The sequence below is a fragment of the Rattus rattus genome, chromosome 8, assembly GCF_011064425.1.
Source record: "Rattus rattus isolate New Zealand chromosome 8, Rrattus_CSIRO_v1, whole genome shotgun sequence".
In the NCBI taxonomy this organism is placed as follows: domain Eukaryota; kingdom Metazoa; phylum Chordata; class Mammalia; order Rodentia; family Muridae; genus Rattus; species Rattus rattus.
In genome coordinates, this window is record NC_046161.1 from 112,448,200 (window position 1) to 112,468,373 (window position 20,174).

Sequence of the window (20,174 nt, forward strand, 5' to 3'; positions counted from 1 at the left end):
TTGAAAGATGTGGTATAAATAAAACTGGGGGGAAGCTTCACCCTCCAAACAGCCAGCATGGCACTCTAGTAACAGGAGAATCCAAGCTGTCACAGTCTCAGACACCACAGAGCCACCAGGGAGCTTGGGCATTATGAAGATAAAGAATAAAGATAAAAGTGGCAGGGCCTCTGTATCCTTGAACGCTACACCCACAAAGTCTGTGGGTCAAAATTATTAGGGGGAAGATTTCCTGATGTGCACAGGTTACCACACCATTCACTATGTGGGCCTGGAGCATTGTGGGATGTGGGTATTTGACAGGGCTCAAGGCCAAGCCCCAAGAACACACAGAGGTGACTGAGGGTTTAAAGACCCACCTGCTTGTGTGCCATTTATTAAAAAAAAGGATGTGTAGTGTGGGGTTTTGAACTGAGGGGCCATAACTAGTGCTGAACATAGACTTGGGCCTAAGTCACCTCCTACCTACTGCCTGACCTTGGCAGCCCGTGGAGTCCTGCTTCTCACACGTGCAGCAGGAAGGGTAAGATCCCTTTTCAGCTCTGTGGAGATTCATGGAAGTCTCACAGACAAAGGGCTGGGACTGACTCAAGTTGGCCAACGCCCTGTGTGATCAGAAGTTGGCTGTACACTGCTGAACCAGCCCAGGAAAGCTGCATCATTCCAGCCACGTCACTGAAAATGCTAGACAACAGTAACAGGGCTGGTGACCTTCTGTTGAGAGCAGGTTAAAGTCAGCCTAACTCAGACACTGACACTCACTCACCACAGTGGCCTGCAATGTCCCCATCAGCATCCCCTGGAGGCCTGCTCAAACACAGACTGGCGTCCAGCATGTCCTAACTCCACAGCACCATGCTATCCCAAACAACAGCCACTGGTGACACAGGCCACAGGTGGGGCAGTATTCCATAAAGCCTTATTGACAGAACAGGGACCCTACCCAGCTCTTCCCAATACTACTTTTCTAAAGCAGTTTACATCACAGACCCTCCTGGAAAGCCTTGCAGTACGCCTCATTAAATGTCCCACACAAGGCTAAGCAAACTATAGCTCGGACCCAGAGGCCACATCCTCAGCTGTGAACTAAAAGGTTTTTACATTTTTACACTGTTTTCAAGAATAAGAACAGTATGTTTGGTGGGGGTTACTTCAGGTTTGGGTTGTTTGAGACAGTCTCACTCTGCCATCCAGGCTGTTCTGGAACTCACTATGTACCCCAGGCTATCCTTGAACTTACGGCAGTCCTCCTGCCTCAGCCCTCAAGTGATAGGACATAGGCACAAGTCATCATGCCCACTCTGAATGGTATTTCCTGATATGTGGAAATCTATAAAATTCAAATTTCAAAGTCTATAGATGACACCTACATGTTTGCATATTGTCCTTGCTGCTTTTTGCACTACCGTGACAGCTGAGTGTCTGAAGACCTGGGTTAGGTTTATGACTGCTTCAAGCAAGAGCTACTGTGTCATCTGTAAGACCTCCACAGTCTCTGTCTTCCTTGTGTGACCCCACCCCTCCCCTCATGGTTTCATCTTCACATACCGATCGCTGACAGAGCAAACCACAAACAACGCTCCGCTCTCACTCCACGGCATAAAGGACACGAGGAGCTCGGACTAGCGATGCCGCCGTTCCTAAGTGTGTGGCTGGGATGTGTGTCCGGGATGCTTTGAACGCACCTCGAATACCACAGCGAGGGAAGCCTCAAGGGAGTTTGTGACTCAAGCCAGGTCACATGGCTTCCGAATCAGCCTGGGGGAACCGGGAAGCTGAGCAGACCCATGACGCTTGGATAGAAGAGAGCGGCATCTCCATGTTGCCAGCAGGGTAATGAAAACAAGGTGCTGTCTGTGCCATCAGGAAAAGGACACGGTCAGGAACGCCACTGTCAAACAGGGCGTGGCCGTGCTCCAGCACCGAGAGAGGACGGCACTGGATCATCACTCACAGCACAGGACACAGGAACTGAAAACTCAGAGACCCCTGCAGTGAGGAAGGACTCTGTCCCAAAAGCAACTTAAACAGACCGCGTACATAGATGACAGATTTCCTCTTATTAAAAACAAAACAAAACAAAACAAAACCCTGAGAAAGCCCTTGGAGTTGAGACGTGAGGTACCAGAAGTCAGAGCTCTCAAGTTACCTTCCCAGGAGAAAGGTCACAAAAGAGAATGCCAAGCCTGTGGAGATGGTGCAGCCCTGTGACCAGGTCCACCCCAAACTCTCTCACGACATCTTCCGGGAGGTTCTGGTCCTGAGCAATCACTGTTTCTAGAGAACCACCTACGAGAATTGAGCCTGGATCAGCCACCACCACCACCCACCACCCCACCACCCACCACCACCCCACCCACCACCACCACCACCACCACCACCCCACCACCCACCCCACACCATCACCACACCCACCACCACCACCACCACCACCACCCCCACCACCCCCCACAACACCACCACCACCCACCACCCCCACCCCCCCCACCCCCCACACCCACCCCCACCACCCCCACCCCCCCCACAACCACCACCAACAACACCACCACCACCACCCCCACCACCCACCACCCACCACCACCACCACCCACCACCACCACCACCACCCACCACCACCCACCACCACCCACCACCCATACTACCCACCACCACCACCCACCACCACCACCCACCACCACCCACCACCCATACTACCCACCACCACCACCCACCACCCACCACCCATACTACCCCACCACCACCACCAACCACCCACCACCCACCATCCACCACCACCACCACTGCCCTCCAGTCAGCACTGTGTCTGCATGCACACATTCACAGCCCTACCTGTGCAAAGCTCCACCACCAACCAGAGATGATTGCTGGTCTCGTACCACTCGTGAAAAGTTACGATGTTCTTGTGTTTTATCTCGTGGGTGAGTCGGACCTACGAAAACACATTTACAACTGAGAAAACAGAAAAACCATGGGGTTCATTTACAACTGTCAGAGGTGCAGGTTCTCAAGGACTGTCACCAGGAAAGGCTATCATGCAACTTTGACAAACATCATGAGTGTGTGAGTGTGCCAGTATGTGATCATGTGAGTGTTGTGAGCGTGCGAGTGAGCGTGCAACTGCTAACAGCAAAGAAAACTACTTATGGTCAATGATGAAAGTAACATCAGGATGGCCACTGCCGTGACCGAGGAACTGGGATGTTCTGTGGAGCTGTAACGGCGGTAAGTGCCAACATATCTGATGGAGGGTGAGAGGCACTGGGTGTGTGCACATCACCCACAAACGTGGCTCAGCCTCACCAGCCTGAGCACTCGGGCACAGGGCCCACTCTGCAGTCAACTAACTGTCTCAGGGCTCACATGCACAAACAGATGTTCTGTATACCTGATGGAACAGAAAAGAGCCAAACGCAAAGTCCAAAATGTGCACTGGGTACCCCCACACCACCCCTACCCCACCCCCTGTCATGGGACTGCACGCCTGAGAGCTGTGGGTCTTGCCTCTGCCTGGCCACCCAGGACGGACTGCCTGCCTCAGCTATCAGCACTCCCCACCCATCTCTACTGTCTCTCCCTATTGAGCTGCTCCTGAGTCTCTGCCGAAAGGCACCTGGTGGCAGACCACTTCATCTAGGCTCTCAGTAAGAGAAGCCAGATGAGCTAAGGCAGCCTTGTGCCCAGCCAGAAAACATTTCCACACCCTCTGTGGATATGAGCAATGTTACTGGACGTCACTAGCAGACATTTCGCAGGGGTTTCAGTCAAGACATCAGTTCACCCCAGCAGACCTCTTCCTCCTCCTCTCTTCGTAAACTGCCAGGGCAGGTGAAGCTGGAGAGGCTCCAAAAGGGCCTGGAGCACAGAGCCAAGCAGTGAGGACAGGGAGCTGACAGCAGCAGGGAGCAGGTTACACAGGCTTGGCCCTCACAGGAGAAAACAACTCCGCCTCAGGCAATGTTATTTCAAGTTTCCATCCTAACCTCAGATGCTGATGAAGCCACCACCCTCCTGTTCCCTCCTCACACAGCAGAAAGCACCAGACCCAGCTACCTTCTCCTTCCATCTTGAACACTCCAGCTCCAGTTTTTTCTCCACTGAAGCCTCGCCTTGGAGGCCACTGTCAGTCACCTCTCCTTCCCTAAGTCCTCAGCCTTTACTCCTCAGCTGCACAGCACAGATGAGCTCTCTCTGCCCTGTATCTATCTTTCTCTGACAGCCCCTGCCCCAACTCTGTCACAGCCCTCAGCTCTAGGTAGCTGCTTCTGCCTTCTCAGTCACTGTGGATGCCTTGGGCCTGACTCCCTCCTCGGGGGGTGTTGGCAGGCCAGGAGCAGAGTCTCCTCCCAGCCAATGTAGTTAACAGAAGCAAAATAGAACAAGGTATACCAGCTCAAAGAGTCCAGCGGCTACAGTCAGTGGCCCCCTGCCTGTCTCACTGGTCTCAGAGGGGTGGGGAAGCCACTGTCAATGTGGCTAGCTCACTCCCTCTCCAGTCTGCTGCTTGTGCTGTCTTCTGCTCTGCTCTGCTGGCTGTCCGTCCATCACTTTATACACTTCATGCTGTAATGGAGGAAGCTAGGCCTCTTCCACCTTCCCTCACTGTGACCTAACATTGATAAATACAACAGTGCTCCCAATTCCCATCTCTGTCCCGAATGTGCTTCTAAAGCGCACTCAGACGTCCAAAGCCTTCCTGACAGTCCACTGGATAGACAATGGGCTCCCTGAAATCAAAGTCAGACCTGCCCACCTCTGGGCTGCCTCCCCTCTCAGTAACTGGCAAAGCCATTCATCTGGCCGGACGCCCAACAAAACCACAGCTCCTCCTCCAATCCATGTGTCCTATGAGTGTGCGAAACTCCAGCACGGCTTCGCAGAGGGGTCCAGGCTCTCTTTACACAGCACTCAAAACCCAGGAGGAGTTTTGTCTGTGGAGGAGGGGGTGTCTGTGGACCAGGAAGGAAAGGGCCTGGAGTACAGCCTATGTCACCTGCATGGACACCAGTGAGCAGAACTAACCTACATCACTGACAGTCAGAGCAGTGTGTGTGTGAGCAGCCCACTTTGTCATGCTGGGCACAGACCCAGGAGCTGGGAGTGTAATCTGTGCTGTATCCATACAGCCGGCAATCTGGGAAGTCACAGCAAGTGTTTCCAAGCCCTTGTTTGTCCTGGTCAGGTGGCCTCATCTGCTGTCATTGTCCCCCTACCCTGTGTCTGTCTGCAGAAGACACACTCCACAGCTGGCAGCTCCTTCTCAGTCTCCAGGCTCACAGTTACCGCAGAACAACTGTGGGCACCGAGAGTGCATGCCTCCCTACAGAATGGAGTGTAAATGTGTTCCTATAGTGTGATGCATGCTGGGCCAGCAAATTAGCTTGACGGGCAAAGGTGCTCACCGCCAAGCCTGATAATGAGTCCAATCACCAGGAGCCAAAACCCAGAAGTTGTTCTCTGGCCTCTGCCGGAATTGCATGCTGGAGTGTGTGCACGTGTGCGTGCATGCGTGTGTGGTAGGTCAGGGAACAGCTTTTATGAGCTGCTTGTTTCCTTCCCCTGTGTGGGTTCCAGGGATAGAACTCAGGTTTGTCAGCCGTGGTGGCAGGTACTTCCCCACCAAGCCGTCTGGCCAACCTCATACACCAACTCTTAAAACAAATGTCTATTATCAATCCCCTTGTGCCAAAACCACAAGCGCTGAGCACCGCCTAGGCAAGCTCATTACTCAAGGCTGACAGCAACAGACAAGAAGAGATGAGGCTGTTGTTCCAGGGCAAAAACCTTGACTGTGGGTATAGCATGCCTAATGGCTTCTGTTACCTTGCTACCTATTTATTTGAGGACGGAATGCTGGGCCTTGCACACAGTAGGCAAGCATTCTACACCATCCTCTGTAGCCCAGGCTGGCCTTGACCTGTCCATCTTCCCACCTGCACCCAGACTCTCGGGATTATGTTCACGAGTCACGTGGCACCCTGTAGCCTCCAGGAGGGTAGAACCCCCCAAGACTTACCCAGTTGGTTATTTCAGGCCGTTTGCACTTCTCGGTACAAAGGATGGCCACAAAGTTGATGGTCCCTTTCCTACGCCCCTTATATACGACGGTCCTGCTTCCTCTGCCAATCTCCTCATACAAGACGAAGTTTTCCATGTCTGGCTCAACTGCTCATATACGGTAAAACAGCATGTCCAGCTCCTGGGAAGCAAACAGAAAAGAGGGAGACAGATGCAAGCCAGCGAGCAGCTCCAGGAGTCAGCCTAGGATTCATAAACAATACCACAAATCTGGCTCTACCATGGCAACACAGCAAGATGAGTTCGTTTGTATTTTATGCATATGGGTGTTCTGCCTGCATTTATGTCTGTGCACCATGTGTGCCTGGTGTCCAGCAAGGACTGACGAGGGCATTGTATCCCCTCTAACTGGATCACTGTGAGCCACTATGTAGGTGCTGGGGACCAAACATGGGTCCTCTGCAAGAGCAGCCAGTGCTCTTAACCACTGAACCACATCTCCAGTCTCTCTCCCACTCTTTTTTTTTTTTTTTAAACAGGGCATCTTGCTATGTAGCCCCATGTCTCAGTTAGGGTCACAATTGCTCTGATGAACACCATGACCAAAAGCAAGTTGAGGAGGAAAGGGTTGATTTGGCTTACACTTCCACATCACTGTTCATCATGGAAGGAAGTCAGGGGAGGAACCTGAAGGCAGGAGCTGATGTAGAAGCCATGGAGGGGGTGCTGCTTATTGGCTTGCTTTGCTCCCCACGACTTGCTTAGCCTGATGTCTTATAGAAGCCAAACCACAAGCCCAGAGATGGAACTACCCGCAATGCAATGGACTGGGTCCTCTCCCATCAATCACTAATTAAGAAAATGCCCTAAAGGCTGGCCTACAGCCTAATCCTATGGAGGCATTTTCTCAACTGAGGTCCCTCCTCTCCAGTGACACTAGTTTGTGTCAACTGGACATAAAACCAGCCACCACAGCCGCCTCCTGGCCTAGAACACACCACACTCACCTACTAGCCTAGAACCCACCACAGCCACTTGCTAGCCTAGAACCCACTACACCCATACTAGTCTAGAACCCACCCACCACACCCACCTACTGGCCTAGAACCCACCACACCCACCTACTGGCCTAGAACCCACCACACCTACTAGCCTACCCACCACACCCACCTAGTCTAGAACCCGCCACACCCACCTACTAGCCTAGAACCGCCACACCCACCTACTAGCCTAGAACCCGCCACACCCACCTACTAGCCTAGAACCCGCCACACCCACCTACTAGCCTAGAACCCGCCACACCCACCTACTAGCCTAGAACCCGCCACACCCACCTACTAGCCTAGAACCCACCAGTTGCCTGCTGACCTAGAACTTACCACACCCACCTACTAGCCTAGAACCCACCAGTCACCTGATGGCCTACAACCCACCACAGTCACCTACCACAGCCTACCACAGCCGCCTGCTGGCCTAGAACTCCCAGTGCCAGGATTTGGCTGTTCTCCCCATCACAGTGGAAAGAGCCTGGCCTGAGAGAGTAACATGCGAGCCCCTAACTTCACAAGAAAAGGAAGCAAAGAAACAGCCTGCGAATGCAGTAATGACAGTGTAGGTCCGGTCAACTGCTCCACATTGTATAGGACGGTGGCTCAGGCCACACCTTGCCAGAAGTGACTCCATAATTAAAAACAGAAGTGTGCTCCATTTGAGTAACGCTGCTGCACCGGGATGACTTGACATCTGCCCAGTCTAAGCCATGGCAGACAGACTGATGAGTCACTTATTTAAGCAAATAAAATATTATGACCTGAAAACTCACTGAATTAAGTCAAGAAAGCATGGACACCTGAGACCAAAGCTAAGTAACACACACACACACACACACACACACACACACACACACAGAGGAGGGGGTAAACAGAAGATAAATGACAGAGACAGAGAGGAGGAGAGGGAAACAGATTGAGAGACAGAGGTAGGGAGAAGGAGAGACAGAGAGGGACAGAGAAAGAGGGAGAGAGAGACGACATACAGACCAATTTTATTGATATAGACTCACAAATTTTAAATAAAATACAAACTGAATGCAGGAATACATTAAAACCATGACCAAGCTGGCTGCAGTCTAGAGGTGCAAGATGTGTTGAACATTCACAAGACAGGCCTGAAGACATGGCTCTGAGCTTAAAAACACAAATAGTTCTTCCAGAGGACTACACTGGGTAACTCCTGATCTTACAGAGGCATTTTCCTCTCCAACAACGCTAGCTTGTGTCAGGTTGACATGAAACTAGCCAGCACACACATGGGTCTTTACTTTTCATCCCTGTACAAACAGGTGAAAAGTTTAACCCCAAAACAGATCAAAGACATTACTATGTGACCTGGAGGAGCAACTGCTAGGAAAGTGCAGGGAGGGCATTCTAAGCTAAAGACAGAGGCAGTGCTTCCCGGAAAGAACTCAACAGCTCAGGGTATAACCTTGTGAGCTAACAAATGATGTCAGTTGAAACCTTCCTCACAGCAAAGAAACCAGTCAGAGTGAAGGCATCGACTCATCTACCAGAAGATTAACGTTACACACACACACACACACACTCAAAAAAGCACCAAGAATATAAACTACCAGCCAACAAATGAGAAAAAGAACAGAACAGATAGTTCTCAAAAGCAGAAAGACAGACGGCTTATAAATGAGCGAGAACATGTTCCCATCATCAGCCATCGGAGAAATGCAAACTCAAAACACTGGGATTCATCCCGGTCTGAACAGCTGCCATCAAGGAAGCACTGGTGAGAACGTGCACAAAGAGGGAGACTTGTGCAGAGAAGGTAGTGTAAGAAACACACTCCGTCCTGACAGTGGAGAGCACACCTGTAATCCCGGCACTCAGGAGGCAGAGGCAGGCAAACCTCTGCATTCGAAGCCAGCCTGGTCTATGGAGCGAGTTCCAGAATAGCCATGGCTACACTGAGAAGTCTTGTCTCAAAAAAACCAAGCAGGAGGAGGAGGAGAAAGAAGAGGAGAAGGTGGGAAGGGAGAGGTAGAATGAAATGACATCGTTTTCAGGAAGAGGAATAGATTCAAAGTCATTGTGGTGATTCAGATGAGGTAAGCCAGAGCCAGGAAGACAAACACTGCACTCACTCTGGCGGAATCGAGTGGGAACCGAACAGTATATACCCTAGATTTAAACATATGCCATACATGGGGCATGGGAGTAGACAGAGGACTATGGGCAAGAAAAATCAGCCTAAAGGGAAGAGAGACAGAAACAAAGGGTCATGAGAGGCAGGAAAGACACAACACCATGTTTCCTCTCGCGCAAAATCAAGACACAAATGTAAGTCCTGTGAAGGCACAAGATGACTACGCAAGGATGAGAAAGAGGAGAAGCAGAAGGGGTAAGAGAAGTAGGAGAGGACAGTGAGGGGCGGGCATAATCAAAACACAGTGACAGACATGGGAAAATGTCATAGTAAAGCCCTGAACTGTACGACTGCTTAAAATGTCATTTTTACAAAGGAACACAGGGTGCTGAGAAGATGGTTCACCTGGTTAAGGGCTTACTCTGCAGGCTTGTGAGGACTTGAGTTCAAATCCTCAACACACACACATAGAAACCCAGTAATCCCAGCTTTGAAGCTCCTACATGGGAGGACCCAGAGAGCTCACTGACAGGCTAGACCTTGTCTGGAGACAGCACCAGAGGAAGACACCTGCCACCCTGCTCTGCCTGCACTCACAGGTGCATGCACCAGCACACTCACATACATGCACACACACTCTCTCACACATGTTCAAGAAGCTTTGTCAACACTGTATCAATGGACTGGAGAGATGGCTCAACCATTAAGAATACATACTGCTCTTGAAGAGGGCCTGAGTTCTGTTCCCAGCACCCACACTGGGTGGCTCACAACTACCTGTAACTCCAGCTCCAAGGAATCCAACACCATCTTCTGGCTTCCGCAAGCGCTCAACATGTGCACACGCACATAAATAAACATTTTTTTTTTAAAGTAAGACTTTAGATAAGTTGCTGTCCTGGTGGAAGTGGCCACGCCTCTGATGAGAATGAAGCGGGTTCGGAGATGTAACCAGAAACGGAGCCGCAGCTGCCCACCCACCTGCACGATGGTGGGGGACCGGAGTTGCACGCGCTTTGCCTTGCCACGGTGAGGCCGCAGCCTGGACAGAGGAAACCGAGGCACCCGAAGACCTGGCCAACTCCCCTGGACGCGTGGGTGAGCCCTCTGCGTCACCATGACAACCTGCGAGACGCGGGAAAAGGAGCGGGACCTTGATTGGCTGATCACTACCCAGGAACCCGGAAGTGACCGAGTTTACGCGCCCATCCAGCGACACTAAGGACCTCGCACTACTTCTGAAATGAAATGATCTCGCTGGCCTAAGGGAAGACTAGAAGCTAAAAAGAGTCGGGACTCGTGAGCAGTTCCCAGGTGTGCTGGCGAGCATCCCTCAGTATTTGGACGCCGCCATCCCATCTCCATGGCAACAAGCAGAGGGCCAGAAGAGAACCGGATGCTGACTGGCAGAGCGCTTCCGGCTCTATGGGCTGAGGCCGGAAGTGAGAATTCTTGGGCACACCTTCTCCCAACCCTAAGGCCAGTGAATCCTTTCTAGAAAGATCCCAAGGCTGAGGTGGGAGAAATGGCAAGATTCACACAGCACCATGGCAAGACCGTTTGGCTTTACACGCCCTCGGGTCTCCATGACAGCAAGTAGGATGCCGGCGATGCATGGCGCTGATTGGCTGACCTTAGGAGGCGTGGGCCGGAAGTGGCCGGAGATTGGCGTAGGTAGAGCGGTTCTCTTCAAGGTCTGCCCACTGTTGTCTCCAGGGGCGCGGGGCTCTGAGCCTCTTCAGGAAACTTCCCGGCCTGGAGCCAATTGTTCGCTGCAGACTCAGCGGACCGAAGTTAGGACCGATCGTCCCCTCTAGTCAGGGTGCGCAGTGGTGATCAGATCCCACCAGGAAGGCAGCGTAACCGCACGGCTCCAGCCTCCCAAGCTGCGGGCACCGCAGATCTTGGTGGAACTTAGTCTTTCATGTCTGCCTGATCCCAGAGCGTCACAGCTTTAGCCGTTTTGCTGTGTTTGCTCTTTAAACAGGGTTTTACTGTGTAGCCCAGGGTGGCCCCCAACAGGAGTGATCCAATTTCCGTTCCGATGTGAGAGTAGGTTGGCAGTATCTGTGGAAGGAACAAAGCCCAACTCAGTTGATGCAGAATTCTACTGCCAGGATCGAGGTGGAGGTGGGGCTAAAGTTCCTTTTCTGGGTTGGGGTGTGGTGGTGGGGCGATAGGACTCTAAGTTTCTAAGGATAAACCAAAGTATAATTCCACCACAGCTCATGCTCGGGAACCAGCGAATTTGTTAGGCTTAGGTACAGAGCCCGGATGAGGGGTTACAGACCGGAGCACGGCGAGTCCAAAGCACTGGAAAGTCTTCGCCCGGCATGGAAGATGGCTTCCCCATAGCCACATGAGATGGCACTCCCTCCCCACCCCTGCTTCTTCAGCCTGTATATCTAGGACCTCTCCAATACACCCTGCTCCACACGTAATTAGGAGAAAATATATATGACTGGGATGAGTGGTCGGGAGCTCAGGTGAAAGTCCAAAGACCCTCCTGTCCTCTCTTAGGACGGAATGCCAATAGTCAACTAGGCCTGCTGTGATGATCCTGGGCCGATTCAGTAGTCGGAGATGGCAGTTGTCTGACCTAGAAGACAGTTGCGTTTGTGAGAGCGTGTGAATGGACGCCAGAGGTCAGTGTTGGGTGCTCTCCTCTGGAGCTGTTCTTTAGTTTTATTTTTGACACAAGGTCTCTCACTGGCGCCTGGGAATGGCTGGTTAAGGTTGGCTGACTGACCAGCAAGCCCCAGGGATCCACCAGTCCCCACCACCCCAGCCCTAGAATTATGAGCATGCACCATCACGCTCAGGTTTTATGTGGTTGCTAGGGATTGAACTCAGGTCCTCAAGCCTGTGTGGCAAGCACTTTACCGACTGAGCCGGCTAACCAAAGGAACAGGATTGCACACCACACTTGGCGAACATCTCTGTTTCTGTTTCTGTGTCTGAGGATAAATTCCCACGTGGTAGGTGACATCAGCGTTTTTCCTCACCTCTATGTTACAGAGTAGGATAAAAAGTGTCCCCTTAGACTCATGTCGAAGGCTTTCTCTCCAGCTGGTGTTCCTCCTCAATTTGGTATTTAACCACATGTACGAGGACAGTTGTTCTAGCTTTGAGAAGTAGTTATGAAAGTGGGGACTGGCTAAAGTTAGTGAGTCTTTGGAGGCAGGCCTATGAGGTATCTTGTCCTGTATACTCTCTCAGCTTTCTGGCTACCATGAAGTAAACAGCCCTGTACCAACAGCCCCTCCTGCTGTTCTACCTGGCTGGGAGCCAGAAGCCGCAGGTCCACAGACTGAAACTGTGCGTTGTAATGAATCAATCTCCCTCCCTCTCTCAAGATTGATTGATTGATCTTGTGTCTGAGTGTTCTATCTGCATATACACCTGCATGCCAAAAGAGGGCATCAGATCCCCTTATAGGTGGTTGTGGTTGCTAGGACTTGAACTCAGGACCTCTGGATAAACAGCCAGTGCTCTCAATTGCTGAGCCATCTCTCCAGCCCTGAATTTCTCTCTTTAAATTATTTCTTTCATGAATCTGTCACAATGGCAATAAAAACCAACATACCTTATTTTAAAAATTGTTTTCAAGGGGCTGGAGAGATGGCTCAGCGGTTAAGAGCACCCGACTGCTCTTCCAGAGGTCATGAGTTCAATTCCCAGCAACCACATGGTGGCTCACAACCATCTGTAAAGAGATCTGATGCCCTCTTCTGGTGTGTCTGAAGACAGCTACAGTGTACTTACATATAATAAATGAATAAATCTTTAAAAAAAATTGTTTTCAAGCTTAAAGGATTCATTCTTACAAGTAGATTTGTATCTTTCTCTTATTATTGTTTCCTTTCTATATTAGATTACTTAATCCACCTAGGAATTAGTTGGCAAACACAGGGATTTAAAATATAACTTTATTACTCCTAAGAATAATTAGGCAATTATACTAGCAGTAAGATTCTCCCTCTCTTTAGGAATTTTTGATATTCCCCCTCATTATAGCTCTAAATTTTAATATATGCATTAAATTCTATTTCCAAGTTATCACTCTTTCTCCCTTAGGCTATTTTTGTACTTATAGGAGAAAGTCCATAATTTTAGTTTTAAATATTTATAATAAAAAAGGAAGAAAATTATCTGCACTGATACCCTTATATTTGGGAAGCTAAGAGACAAGTATTGATTGAGCCCACGAGTTAGATCCAGCCTAAGCAACATAAGACCTTGTCTCATTTTTTTTAATTATCTGCAGAGAAAGACTTTTTGAGAGTTATTAATACCACAGACAGCGTGGAGGAAGTCTGGGGAGAGAAAAGCCTTCAGTTCCCACAGACAAAGTGGGTTTCTGCTCCTCTTCTCCTGCCTTGCATCCCAGGGGGCTGGGATTATGTTATGTTCTAAGCCACGGAGACCTGACAACTCACTCTATTGGATGTGTTTCCTGCTAAATGTCATTTTCCAAAATTTAGTGAGAAAATCTGATAAAGGTGACTTGTTTTAGCAAAAGGCAAACTAACCATATAGCCTTGAAAAAGAAATTATGAAATCAACGACCAAAGAAGAAATGATTTGTGAACACTTACCAGGTCGTGGTGACTCCTCTCAATCCAGACCATGATAATAGCATGTCCATAAAGGACTTACTAAGTCCAGAGACACCAAAATGCTATGAATGAACTGATGTCTGCAGTTAGAATGGGCTGGAGCAAAGCTGCACAGGGTGGGGGAGGGGACTGTTAAGATAGACTGCATCCAACGGAATGATACGGAATTGAGTGTGATACAAGAGGAGTCACACATACACACACATACACACATACACACACACACACACACAAATATATATGAAATCTGTCACAATAAAATATATTTTTTAAACTATCAAAAATGTAGGGATGTAACCCAGAGGTAGAGTGCTTGTCTAACATATATTAGGCCATAGGTTTAGTCTACAGGACTGCAAATCCATAAAACAAATGCTGAATATGGTAATGTTAATTAATCTCAGGACACCAAAGGGCAAGCCACATTCCCTAGACAGACCATACTAGGGTTGTCCCTCTTCCCACAGGGAGAGCTGGGAAAGTGTTGGGGAGGAAAGTAGAGAAAGAATTCCATTTGAAAAGTATTTTCTGTGTATCGAACCCTTCCTCCCCCACTCCCATCTCCGTGAACACCCTAAGATTCGTGAAAGTTCTTGGAGTTTTCTTGAACTAAAACAGTTTCTATCTGATTTATCCAAGGACCCACAGAGTCCTGGCTACTATAACAAAGAGGGTGATTAGCCTCCCCCTAGCCACAGATCAGCATCCTCACAGTTGTTACTGAGCCTTCTGGTCCTGAGGTGCTCAGAGCCTGTCAATTGCTGGGACAGAAATGGCCCTTGGTTTATAAGACTATATGCTATATTTTGCTTGCTGACCAAGACCAGTTGTTTAGGTATCTAGACATCACCCTAAGCTCTGCATGATCTGCATCTGTCCTCGATTTTACATCATGGTTTTACCATTGATTTTTAAATGTCTGACATCCAAAGAGGCCAGAAAAGGGAACTGGACCCCTTGAAGGAGAGTTACAGACAGCTGTGAGCTGCTGTGCGAGGGCAGGGAGTTGAACACGGGGCCTCTTGATCAATCGCTGAACCAACTCTCCAGCTGCGTTATCAGTTTTAGCGATCCTGGGAAAGCATAGCCTCATTCCGGCATTTCACAGGTATTTGTCTTAAATGTTTTTATGTTTTTATTCCCTCTGGATTGGCATCTGAGTGGAGCCGCCTCAGATCCATTGCACTGGGGATGAGAGACATATCAACACCACGTCTTTCCATGGCTACCCTGGCTAGCATCCCGTTGCCTTCCTTGGTCTTAATCAACTCTAACTAGCCTGGACAGCCTCCTGTCAGCCGGGCTGGGACAGACAATCAGAGAGCACAGCGTGGAAGACCAATGGGCCAGAGGCACACCTGTGTTGTTGGAGGTCCAGCCCAGGAGACAGAAAGGGAAAGGGAAAGAAAGCATTTCTGCAAGACACTGGTGATTCCTGAGATTCTTCATTTTACTGGAAAAGGGAAAAGAGAACACGTGCCAAGGGAAGACACATGAGGCACAGTGGGGTTGCTTTCATTTCATGTGTGTGGGAGTGTGTGTGTGTGCATGTGTGCACGTGTGTGAGCGTGTGTGCATGTGTGTGTGCATGTGGGGATGTGAGGGGGCGTGAATATGTAGACATGTGTGCATATGTGTGAGTGTATGCGTGAGTGAGAGAAAGAGACTTTACTGCATACTCTTTTTTTAGTTTTTTTATTTTATTGTAGAGAATATGTATATGTATGGGTATTTTGCCTACATGTATATCCATGAACCATATGAGTGCCTAATGCCCAAGGATACCAAGAAAGGGTGCTGGTATTGGATGGAGTTACAGATAGTTGTGAGTCGCCATGTGGGTACTCTGTGTGTGTGTGTGTGTGTGTGTGTGTGTGTGTGTGTGTGTGTGTGTGTGGTGTGTCTGTACATGTACTCGTGCACACCACATGTGAGTACAGTGCCTGTGGAGGCCAGATCCACTGGAGCTGGAGCTACAGGCAATTATGAGTTGCCATATATGGACTCTGGCAAGGAGTCCTCTGCAAGAGCAACAAGCACCCTCAGCCTCTGAACATCTCTCCCACCCCGGGAGTCTTCTAATATACTGCTTAGACTTTTGTTTTCTGTAACTGTGGAAGCAGGATTGGCCTCGTCACATTTCTGGATCTGCTCTGACTTTGTCCTGCTTTGTTGATTGGATCTCTTGCAGCTACTTCTTTTAGATTTCTCTAATGATTTGGATGTGATGTGTTCCACCAGCTCACATGTAAAATCTCAGCCACCAGCAGTGCCATTGTTTTTGGAGCTTGTAGAACTTGTGAGAGGTGGCACTAGCCTGGAGGAAGCTGAACAATGTGGAATGCCCTTGAGGCTTATAGTCTGGCCTCACTTTCTGTCCCATATCTGCTTCCTAACCTGCCCAGATGTTAGCCACCCTTGCCCCCCTGACCATGAGTTGCTTCTCCCATGGTGCCTTCTCCACCATGATGGATGGCACCATTGAAACATGAGCCCAGATGGACCCTTTCTCCCTTCAGTTGGTTTTGGTGTATGTTTAGTTGCAGCAGAGAGACATCACTTCTTGTGCACTTCCCACAGTTAACAACATGTATTTCCCCAGACAGAGAGTCAGACCTACCTTCTCTCTCCACCCACATCTCCTAAACTTTTCCAGAGTTTTGAAAAGCAGCATACTTTCTTTTCTTTTTCTTTCTTTTTTTTTTTGGTTCTTTTTTTTTCGGAGCTGGGGACCAAACCCAGGGCCTTGCGCTTCCTAGGCAAGCGCTCTACCACTGAGCTAAATCCCCAACCCCCATACTTTCTTTTCTAAACATTATTATTTTCATATTTAAACAATGATTTACTAATAAGTCCTGTATGCTTCTATTTTTTAAAGCCTATTTTAATTAGTATACTTCAGTATTTTACCTCCCTTCTAGCCCATCACCCACCAGAGGTAGTAGAAAGAAAGGTTAATCCAACGAGAGAGGACTTATACCTGTTTAGAAATAGTTTTATTTTAATTTTTATTTATTTATTTAATGTATGAGTGCTCTGTCTGCATGTACACCTGGAAGCCAGAAGAGGGCATCAGAACTCAATACAGGTGGTTGTGAGCCACCATGTGGGTGTGGGAATTGAACTCCGGACCTCTGAAAGAGCAGTCAGTGCTCTTAACCATTGAGCCATCTCTCCAGCCCTAGAAATAGTTTTTTTGGGGGGCAAATCCAATCCATGTTGTCAGGATTTGAGCACTTTAGCTTACATGAATCAGCAGCCATAGTTCAGTCCACTCACAAACACTGCTCCTGAGTCAGCAATGGCAGACGACCTAAAACAGGAGGTTCTCCCAACTGGCTCATCCGTGGAAGCGACAGGAAAGACGAGAAGCCACTAGAACACCACCAAAAGTGTTTTGGTGCATCTCTCTCTACAAAGTCCTGACAGACAATGACCAGTCAAGAGCAGCAAAGTGAACCGATATCACACAGCGTCATCCACTGTCTGTCTGGTTATATTTATACATTTTCAAATGTGTTCTCTCAAGTGTCTGCTCCGGCAAAACACCACATGCCCTTTTTCAGGCCACTTCCAGAAAAATGCTATGTGTATCCTCAGTAAAACATCCTCTCATAAGAGAGTTTTCAAATAAAAAACAAAAAAAAAAAAAAAAAAAAAACTAGATCTTCAAAAAAACCAAAACTTTTCATTTCAAAGTACTTTGGATTTCTTAATTTTATTAATTGTGTGTGTGTTTGGTTTAAGTTTTACTGGTCGGGGGCTGGGAAGATGGTTCATCAGCTGTGGGCCCTGGATGCTCTTGCAGGGGACCTGGGTTCAGTTCCCAGCACTGACAGTGGCTCATGACAGCCGGTAAACTCCAATTCCAGGAGGTCTGGTGCCCTCTTCTGACCTCTTCAGGTACTGCACTAGTGCAGGTATCTCTGATTTTCACCAGTGTGGTTCACAGTTAGAGAATGGTGATTGGTGCTTTCTTTTTGAGACAGAGTTGCATATAACCCAGGCTGGTCTTGAACTTGTTGTATAGCTAAGCATAGCCTTGGACTCCTGATCCTCCTTCCTCTCCCTCCCAAGAACTCTATCCTGGCTAGTTTTGTTGTTTACTTTACCTCTTGAGAATAGAAATCTGTATACCTTCTGGAGTTCTACTTGGGAGAATTTTAGTCTCTTTTAAAAATACATCATATTAGTGTGTGTGCATATATTTGTGCACATGCTTTGTGTGGAGGGGCGGGGAGAAACAGAGACAGAGAGAGACAGAGTCAGAGGACAACTTGCAAGAGATGTTTCTCTCCTTTCACTACGTGGGTCTCAGGGACCAAACTCGGGTCTTCAGGCCTGGAAGGAAGCTTCTTTTTTTTTTTTTTTTTTGGTTCTTTTTTTCGGAGCTGGGGACCGAACCCAGGGCCTTGTGCTTCCTAGGCAAGTGCTCTACCACTGAGCTAAATCCCCAACCCCGGAAGGAAGCTTCTTTACCCACTGAATCATTTCTCATGTAGCCCAGACTGGCCTTGAGCTCACTGAGTCCTGTCTCTGCCTCCACAGAGCCAGGATTAGGGGATGAAGGCGTTTAGATGGAAACCCAAGATTGACTCAATATTACGGAGAAGATCCACCTCTTAGCAGCATCCCAGGACACTTGGATAGCCTGTCCTTGGTTCTCAGCTTTTATCACCAACTGCGACCTCTTCTGTGGACAGGACGTACCCTGCAGTCTTATCACCTTCTGAAAGGCATGGATTGCGCCCTGTTCCTGAAGTTCTGAAGTTATCGCTACAGCTAACCGGTTTGTCCTTCGCTTTCTGCTGAGAAAGCATGCCCTGCATGAGGTGAGGCAGTTTAAATAAACTAAGTTTCCCTAGTCACATTCGGCCTAAGAAGTCGCCTTTATTACTGCCTAGGGCTACGCTGTGAAGGCTGCTTCTCATTGGCTTATTCGTCTCTGACTCTCCGGAGGCTGCCTCTCATTGGCTGATATATTCATGAATCTCAGCAAGAGAAACGGGAGTTATTCATCTTGGGTCACCGTTTCATTTGCTGAAATTGATAAATTTAGAAGCCCCAGGAGGAAGAATTTTCTCCTTGCTGGTGCTGAGCCCAACAGCGCTGGGATTTTTGTTTTCTTTCCACATTCCTCACAGTACTGAAACTGCTCGCCCCGCCTCGGCTCACCTCCCTCGGTGTGACGTAATCACAGTCTCAGGTTTCCTCGCAGTCCCTCTGTGCTGATGTCTCAAGCCTGGACAAGCACAAGGTTAAGCACAATAGGCTTACAGCATAGGCTTTCGCCCAGAGTAACCCCCAAAATATTCAGAGTAAAAAGCTTTTTGGACAGGGTCTCTGTAGCCCAATTGGCTTCAAACTTGCTAAGAAGTCAAGCATGACCCTGAATATCTGATTACCCCTTCCTCTACTCCCTGAGATCTGGCATCACAGTTGGGCTGAGTCCCCAGTGTGTCTTTTTGCTTCTTTGGAGATGTGGGCTCACTGTGTAGCTGAGACTGGCTTTGAACTTGTGATCCTCCTGATTCAGCTTCCCAGGGGCTATGCAGGCAGTTTATTTGTGAATGATGGTGAGAAGCTGGGCAGGAGATCAATGTGAGGGGAGAGGAAGGTCGTCAGCGAAGGGTGTTTTATCAGCATAAAAACAGGTGGATGCCTAGTCAACGAAGGCAGTCCAGGAGGCTGTGCAGATCACACATTGCCCAGGGAACACGAGATGGAAATTTCTAGAATAGAACCTTCTATTTCCCAGAACACCCAGCTACTGATGGAACAGAGTATGTTTTAGTGGTCAGAGGACAAGGCCAGAGGAGAGGCGGTACCACAAGGCTAGAGAGGTGAGAGGAGCAGAGCCGCAGCAGTGTCCCCTCCATAGGTTTTCCCCAGTTCTGATCAACAGATAATCACTTCCAACATGGTAGTGTGGTGTGATGATGCGTGTCCCTCCCCTGGCCATTTATAAATAGCAGTGTCTTCCCCGGGGATGAGGCTCCCAGCTCCCAGTACTGCTTGACAATCATATATCCTCATGCACCACTGTAAAACTGTGACCTTACCATCTGGACCAATAAAACTTGTTTTTTTAAGGCTCACTACGTAGATCAGGCTGGCCTTGAACTCACAGACATGCTTCCATCTATCTCACACTCCAAGTGCTAATAATGTTAAGGGTATGCGTTACCATGTCCAGGGCATTTTTTTTTTCTTGTATAAAACATTGCCAGGGGTTGGAGAAATAGCTCAGCCATTAAGACACTGGCTGCTCTTTCAGAGGACTTGCGTCCGATTCCTAGCACCCATGTGGTGACTCACTACTGCCTGTGACTCAGGTGCCAAGGGACCTAATGACCTCTTCTGACCTCCACGGATACTGCACACGCG

General features: G+C 49.0%; 1 protein-coding gene and 1 long non-coding RNA gene across 2 annotated transcripts in view; one reads left to right on the forward strand and one right to left on the reverse strand.

The window, feature by feature from the left end:
• The window catches only part of Ulk4 (unc-51 like kinase 4), a 287,817-nt gene extending 277,298 nt beyond the window's left edge, over positions 1-10,519 (reverse strand). Inside the window, exons 1-4 of the mRNA XM_032911193.1 lie at positions 10,150-10,519; positions 6,014-6,196; positions 2,830-2,929; positions 2,150-2,289 (exon numbers count right to left, since the gene is read on the reverse strand). Of these exons, the coding sequence (XP_032767084.1) occupies positions 2,150-2,289; positions 2,830-2,929; positions 6,014-6,151 (378 nt within the window). The 5' untranslated portion in view covers positions 6,152-6,196; positions 10,150-10,519. The remainder of the gene's footprint in view (positions 1-2,149; positions 2,290-2,829; positions 2,930-6,013; positions 6,197-10,149) is intronic.
• A 255-nt stretch (positions 10,520-10,774) lies between these two features.
• Positions 10,775-18,655, forward strand: LOC116907966. The gene is made up of 2 exons (XR_004388858.1): positions 10,775-10,838; positions 18,336-18,655. It is a non-coding gene; the product is annotated as an uncharacterized LOC116907966 (long non-coding RNA).
• Positions 18,656-20,174: the final 1,519 nt, after the last annotated feature.